The sequence below is a fragment of the Opisthorchis viverrini genome (assembly GCF_000715545.1).
Source record: "Opisthorchis viverrini unplaced genomic scaffold opera_v5_328, whole genome shotgun sequence".
In the NCBI taxonomy this organism is placed as follows: domain Eukaryota; kingdom Metazoa; phylum Platyhelminthes; class Trematoda; order Opisthorchiida; family Opisthorchiidae; genus Opisthorchis; species Opisthorchis viverrini.
The window spans coordinates 536,830-544,963 of NW_008751981.1; the positions used below are offsets into that span (position 1 = coordinate 536,830).

At 44.6% G+C, this 8,134-nt stretch overlaps 1 protein-coding gene across 1 annotated transcript in view; it reads right to left on the reverse strand.

Annotated features, from left to right (window-relative positions):
- Positions 1-7,902, reverse strand: part of T265_10003 (hypothetical protein) — a gene marked incomplete at both ends in the record, with an annotated part of 31,118 nt that extends 23,216 nt beyond the window's left edge. Inside the window, one exon of the mRNA XM_009176240.1 lies at positions 7,723-7,902. Within this exon, the coding sequence (XP_009174504.1) occupies positions 7,723-7,902 (180 nt within the window). The remainder of the gene's footprint in view (positions 1-7,722) is intronic.
- Between the last annotated feature and the right edge of the window lie 232 nt (positions 7,903-8,134).

Sequence of the window (8,134 nt, forward strand, 5' to 3'; positions counted from 1 at the left end):
GTCCGTTGTTTTTCCGTACATGTAGGGAATTTTGAAAGCAAATGTTGCATAAAAGCCTAAAAGTTCGTATCGCTTCTGCTCGGTCCATTGTTTGGTACTTTGGCGATGTGTATTGTGTCGTCGTACCTTCATCCACTTATTGGTCAATTCGCAGCTATCGCTATTCTCAATATTTCTGATCAGCCAACAACGAGACCATGACAATATTGATTAGTATCCGTTGATATTTGCGGGATCCCCATGTCATTCTCGTCGGGAGCATTTATTCTCGTGAGTCCATGCTAAATGGTGATGCACCAGGGTCGATATTCGATTTTTATAGGGCGCATCAGCAGTGCATATTGTTGGCCATGCCGGGTTCTAAACTCTGCATAACGGACATATGCAACGAATGCGTTACCCTTATTCTACCGGCGCATGATGGGCGCCTTTGAATTTCCGTATCTGAACAGGAGTACATGTTCAATTTTGGGTGATTTGAGTGCCAGTCCCGACGTCACGAACGGTGACCCATTAACTCTCTTAATTGTCGTGATATTTTCGCCTTGCATGTCAGATTTCCAGAGTTCATACCTCGTAGCAGCTGATGAGCTCTAATAAGAGCGAAACTCTCGGCCATTTTGAGAACTTGTTAGAAAAGCTATGTCATGTCAGGAGGGCGAGAGATCAACCGAGAACAGTGTGAATATGAACCCCACAAATCTCGTAAACATACGTGTCATTGGATGAACAATGGAAGGCTTTCGACAAATACACACATTGCAAATCAATTCTATTTTCACGAGAGACTCAACTGAATCTCTCGTTTATGACATTCTACAACTGAATGGGCTGCACACAGGCCGCCTCATGATTCTGTTGGCACTATATTCGAGGTATTGCAGTATATTTTCATGAAGGAAACTGCTCGCTAGGTTGCTGAATACTCTTCAACATTCAAAGGAGTTGCAGCGTAGTCGACGTGGTGCACAGTGTGTGACATGCTCCGTGGGATCACAAGTGCTGGACACCATTTTTAAGCCACACACAACTTCCACGAAAGTGAAGTTACCACGCAGCTTCCAGTGGAACAATATTCGATTGGAAATTTTTACATCAAAGAAGACTCTTGCATTCCTACTTTGCTAACAAATTCTAAACTGACTTCTTTCAAATTCGCAATGTGGAATCGGAAATGAGTGCCGCGCGATTTGCGACTCGCGTAGGTTTAGACTCCAGATTACGCCCCTACCAGTTTGTGCATTGGTCACGTGCACATTACTGCTCCCGGAACATTCGCATTAGTTTATCCGAACACATACGACTGGAATATCTACCAAGTGGGAAATTCCTCGATGGGTACGTCAAACAGTTACCATTGTAGATTGCCCAGGCATACTATTTCTCCCTCGCTTTGCAATTAGTTCGCTGAGCGCTCACACACGGTTGCCCAACAGGGATGGCAACATTCACGCGACGAACAGAAAATACATATTAACTTGGTAGTCCCTCAAAAAACATTTTGTGTCGGAAATGCTTGACCGAAAGCACACTTAGATATGCTGCGTTTAATCTGTTTAGATTGTACATGAAAAAAGGAATCGGTGAATTCGTAAAACACGTTTTGTCATTGCAGACGTAATTTTTTTCTGTACAAATTTTTGCGCCTGCCAATTGAATTTCACACTTGAGAACCCTCGCACCCTCGTGAGCTTTCTCGAAATTCTAGCAACCCTTAAAGCTTCATTCTTGGCTTCATTTGTGTGTGGCTGCGGAATGTGGTAAGTGCCAAGTGGAAGATAGGGCACCAACTTCTTTTTTGACCAGAGTAATATCTAGATATGCCTGAAACTAATGGAGGCCAAGTGAAAGGGAAACTCATCTGTCGGCTGGATCCAGTTAAACCCGCACCCAATCCACTGGCATACGATTGGGATGACTGACGTTTCATACCACAAAAGTGATTTTAATATAGAGGTGGGAATATCAGTAGATTCCGCTGGTCTGCTAAGCGATGTGACCCATGAATTCCAACGAATAATGACAGTGACGATGGTCGCAAAGTGACCAAAATCCTCCCAGCTGTCTTTCGCAACAAACCATTCTCGGCATATTAGTCCGGTTGTTCTGGTCAAACCCTTTGTGTTCAAACGAAGAGGGAGGCTTTCGCTCCTAAATTGGTCTAGACCAATAGAATCACATGGGACAATCCACGGCAACAGTGTCGAATGATCACGAGAACTCCACAAATCACGAAAGCAACCCAAACGCTCCATGACGACGGCGAACAATGCGACGCGTCTGAAATCAGGAAGAATACTGCATACCGAGTAATGAAACTGGTTCATCATTCCAGCTGCATTCATTCTCCAGCAGTGCGCACAGCGACCTCGTGAGCTATGACTACACAGGTGAGTAAATGAAACAAAGAGAGGTGCCCGAAAAAATGATTCAAACGTGTTGGTTGCTTTAGAGAGATATGGCTCTATTTACCCAAGTGCCGTGTGGGGTTCTTCAACTGACCTTGTTGGTGCTCTAGTTGTGACGTAATTAAGTTGATTATCAGAAGGAACCAGGCACTATCGAATGTTTGTATTACTAGAATGTAATGAATACAATGGCTAGGTGCACTTTATAAAAATAGATACAATGCGAAATGTGGAATAAGGCAAAAAGTGACTTATCGTTTGAGGACACTTGTTGAGAGTTCTTGAGGGAAGTTTCGGGACGCGGGATGTGTCTTCTCTGCAGTGTAACTGCTACAGTGTTCTGTAGTTTTTCGTGAAGAATTGCGGAGCTCCGTTGACTTCATGTCTTGTGTGCGTGAGTGTGTGTTTGGCCTGGTTGTATGCCCATTTATTGGGTGCACTGTGAAGACAGGTGTGTCGTAGTGGTGTGCCTTCGTGTTTGATACTTGCAAGAACATGAATACAACTTGACCTGGAGTGCTGAAGCTCATAAGCCTGATGCTTTACGCAAGTGATAGCCGCGTGAAAAAATGGGTGAGAATTCGTAGTGTACAAGTTGTCAACTCAAATTTCAAGTGGGACGGGAATCATCAAGCGGTTTGAGTGTTTGTGACGCGTTATCTGATGAGAGACCTACACAACCTACACAACTCCAACACGCCTCATCAGATTAGCAGTTTCGAAACCGCCCCAACGTGGAATAACTCACAAGTCATGCATGTGTTGAAGGTGAGTTTACGTCACTCAAGGAGTTAGTGAAGAACCAATCCATCACGCAGTCCAGCGGCTCAGCGCTCAATACTAATCAAGTGGCTGTGAGGTCTAACCTCTTCCTAGGTGATCACAGGTCATTGTTCACAGTAACGACGAGACAGGTGAGCAGTAGTTCTTAACTCTTAAATTTAACCGGGAGATTTACACGCTAGCCAATCAGCAAACAGAAGGCAACGACTGAGCCAGCGCAGATCGAGTGAACGACCCGACCAGGCAAACACATCAGTGAGGACATCACAAATGGTGAATATGCAGCAAAGGATTCCCTAACCTGTCGGCGGCCAAGCGACACCACGAACTGCGCGCTAGATATGCCGATGCCTACTTTGGTCATTGCATAAATTGTTCAGCAGTGAACATGGTTTCTAGTGGCGGCAATGTGCTTGCCAAAACATCAAGAAAACTGCGAAAGGATTAGAGAAACAGGGAGATCCAAGCCCTGATTGCAGAAAGCGTTTTCCAACTTCGAACATTGTATTTCGGCACAGCGATCTGGAAACCGGAAGGAAATGCATCAACTTTGCAAATTTTGTGGATAATCAAGACTTGATCAGAATCTGGAAAACACATACGGACGGCATGGTCACCAACCCTGCAAGCAACACGGCATCTTGTGCGCTGTTTTTTGATATTTGTGTTGAACATCTGAAAATATGCGCTACAGCGACAAAATGACTTGACCTGTTAATAAGAAACAAATTGATGAGGTCTGCTAAGCGATGTGACCCATGAATTCCAACGAATAATGACAGTGACGATGGTCGCAAAGTGACCAAAATCCTCCCAGCTGTCTTTCGCAACAAACCATTCTCGGCATATTAGTCCGGTTGTTCTGGTCAAACCCTTTGTGTTCAAACGAAGAGGGAGGCTTTCGCTCCTAAATTGGTCTAGACCAATAGAATCACATGGGACAATCCACGGCAACAGTGTCGAATGATCACGAGAATTCCACAAATCACGAAAGTAACCCAAACGCTCCGTGACGACGGCGAACAATGCGACGCGTCTGAAATCAGGAAGAGTACTGCATGCCGAGTAATGAAACTGGTTGATCATTCCAGCTGCATTCATTCTCCAGCAGTGCGCACAGCGACCTCGTGAGCTATGACTACACAGGTGAGTAAATGAAACAAAGAGAGGTGCCCGAAAAAATGATTCAAACGTGTTGGTTGCTTTAGAGAGATATGGCTCTATTTACCCAAGTGCCGTGTGGGGTTCTTCAACTGACCTTGTTGGTGCTCTAGTTGTGACGTAATTAAGTTGATTATCAGAAGGAACCAGGCACTATCGAATGTTTGTATTACTAGAATGTAATGAATACAATGGCTAGGTGCACTTTATAAAAATAGATACGATGCGAAACGTGGAATAAGGCAAAAAGTGACTTATCGTTTGAGGACACTTGTTGAGAGTTCTTGAGGGAAGTTTCGGGACGCGGGATGTGTCTTCTCTGCAGTGTAACTGCTACAGTGTTCTGTAGTTTTTCGTGAAGAATTGCGGAGCTCCGTTGACTTCATGTCTTGTGTGCGTGAGTGTGTGTTTGGCCTGGTTGTATGCCCATTTATTGGGTGCACTGTGAAGACAGGTGTGTCGTAGTGGTGTGCCTTCGTGTTTGATACTTGCAAGAACATGAATACAACTTGACCTGGAGTGCTGAAGCTCATAAGCCTGATGCTTTACGCAAGTGATAGCCGCGTGAAAAAATGGGTGAGAATTCGTAGTGTACAAGTTGTCAACTCAAATTTCAAGTGGGACGGGAATCATCAAGCGGTTTGAGTGTTTGTGACGCGTTATCTGATGAGAGACCTACACAACCTACACAACTCCAACACGCCTCATCAGATTAGCAGTTTCGAAACCGCCCCAACGTGGAATAACTCACAAGTCATGCATGTGTTGAAGGTGAGTTTACGTCACTCAAGGAGTTAGTGAAGAACCAATCCATCACGCAGTCCAGCGGCTCAGCGCTCAATACTAATCAAGTGGCTGTGAGGTCTAACCTCTTCCTAGGTGATCACAGGTCATTGTTCACAGTAACGACGAGACAGGTGAGCAGCAGTTCTTAACTCTTATATTTAACCAGGAGATTTACACGCTAGCCAATCAGCAAACAGAAGGCAACGACTGAGCCAGCGCAGATCGAGTGAACGACCCGACCAGGCAAACACATCAGTGAGGACATCACAAATGGTGAATATGCAGCAAAGGATTCCCTAACCTGTCGGCGGCCAAGCGACACCACGAACTGCGCGCTAGATATGCCGATGCCTACTTTGGTCATTGCATAGATTGTTCAGCAGTGAACATGGTTTCCAGTGGCGGCAATGTGCTTGCCAAAACATCAAGAAAACTGCGAAAGGATTAGAGAAACAGGGAGATCCAAGCCCTGATTGCAGAAAGCGTTTTCCAACTTCGAACATTGTATTTCGGCACAGCGATCTGGAAACCGGAAGGAAATGCATCAACTTTGCAAATTTTGTGGATAATCAAGACTTGATCAGAATCTGGAAAACACATACGGACGGCATGGTCACCAACCCTGCAAGCAACACGGCATCTTGTGCGCTGTTTTTTGGTGTTTGTGTTGAACATTTGAAAATATGCGCTACAGCGACAAAATGACTTGACCTGTTAATAAGAAACAAATTGATGAAATGGCTACGTACACGTCGGACAGGCAACTTTATCTTTAAATCTGATCGACTTTTCTTCATGCTGGCGGGATTGCCCATTATTTTCTGAATGTCTGACCAGAAGATAAAACCTAGATCATTGCAAATATTGAACAAAATGCCCTTTACATGTGTTTCTATTTTTGTGTGCGCGTTTTCTACGCACTCAAGCGTGCACCCAAGATATCTCCACGATTATTGGCAAAGGCCCGCAAGTTATTTGCCAAAGTCGGCGGATACATCAAAGACCAACTGAGCGCTATTCTCTCCAATTTACCTCTTCAAAAGCGCGACAGATTTCCACTCAGCAGTTCTCCAAATAGTTGCTGGAAACGACATCGTTACCTCCGAAAACTTTGTCAGTTTCAAAACCACTAATTTTAACCTCCGATACTGGTCAATCGAGATTTGCAAAGAGAAACGAAAGAAATGGCAATCAATAATACACAAGTGCGTTAAAAATTTATTGCATCAGGCGAGATCTGACGACACCCAGTTTGCGTGTGCTGGGGTCATGGACGGAGGGCTTGACGCTCCCGCACAGAATCCTCACAACATAGGCGGAAGAAGTGAGTACGCTAGACCAGGGATTAGTGTTGCAAGCAGTCAAGGTGGTTTAATGCATCTTTGGGGGCCGACAGCTGGACATATAACCGCCGATGGAGCAGGAACGATAAGTCCGATTGGTTGCGTTCTCGAGAAGATTCACTCGGTATAAATGTAACTTGGTAATTCAAAACGAAGCCATTTGCCCTCCGAATTTCAGGCTTAGAATCCCCCCAAACACGTTGAACTTCGTGAAACCAACTGGTTTTCAAAAATTTAGGTATTTCATTATACTTTATAAAGTGATGCTACACTATTAACGGAAATCCCCAAGCACTCAGCTACGTACGCTTTCTTACCCAACATTACTGCAGGCTGGTCGGTCAAACAATTCGTAAATGCGAGACGTTTTAAGAACTTCATGAACTGCTAAAAGGGTTCCAAATGCAATGTGAGGCATTCTTTGTCAGCCATATCAAACTGCGGGTGACAAAGGAACGTGACACGGTCACATTAGCAATAGTTTCATCCAAGACTGTCTCGATGAATGGACTCAATAGAATGCACTCTCATTCAAGCATTGAGGACTGGTTAAATCAAAAGATGGAAACACGATGTGCTACCCGGAGATCCCCTATCGCTCAAATGAATTTTCTAGGGCACTGATCACCGTCGACCAGCAGCATCAGTTTATAAACCTCCCTTTGAATCATACCAAGCGCGCCCTTGTCACATTGCTCACGTGATGTAAATTCATGGAAATTCTTGGAAATTCTCATACTATAAAATGTATTCGGGAGAATAGCATTCCTCGTGTTTTCCGTGACTGACTTGAGAGGTACCGGTTACTCGCGGTCCTTCGAGATGGTTCAGTGGTTAGAGTGCGAATTTACTGACCGAAAAGTCCGTGGTTTGAACCCGACCTCCGCTTCTCGATTTCCCCTATCTAGGCTTGGGCAAAACCCTCGTAATTGCTTTGGGTGGCATGGCTGTTGGGCACGGAAAGGCTGTACGCACTTCCACACGTAAGTTCTGCTCTCTTCATATGCTGCATTTTGCATTCCAACAGGCCTAGTGTTAGCGTTCTTTTTGGGTCTAATATTTACGGGTTAGTTTCAAATGTTTCCAGGAATTTATTTACTACTTCAAATCCAAAAGGATTTACGTGAATTTTGAGCCACGCACACTTTATCTGATGAATTGATTTCGGGTTACTGGGACAAATAAGAACAAAATGGAAGAAATACCAGCATTCTCATATGGGGTTGGGTCGGCAGACACACCTTAAAAATCGTTATATTTTGGTAATTCTGTCCAATGGTGAATAGAGGACGTTGCAAAACAAGTTCAGAAGCACCTGCGTCCTCTGGTCCCCCATTGTCCTCTGGGTGCATCAGAATGTCAGACGTTCGCATATTGTCCATTACCTGACTGTTAGACGTGTTCAGTTTGTCGACAGACATACAGGCGTGGATTCTTGTTTCCCTCATACTGTGATTCTGACGAGAATTTCCCTTAAAGAAGAGATGATCCACAGCCCACACAAAATGCTGGATATTGGCCGTCTGAAAACAAAATCATGCGGTTTCCGGAGCCTGAGTAGTTCTCTGCAACGTATCTGTCCTACCAGTTGATTTGCCCTCAACCTTGAAAAGTAAACCACACAGGCAAGGGTTTCTCGAGGCCAATTGGTTA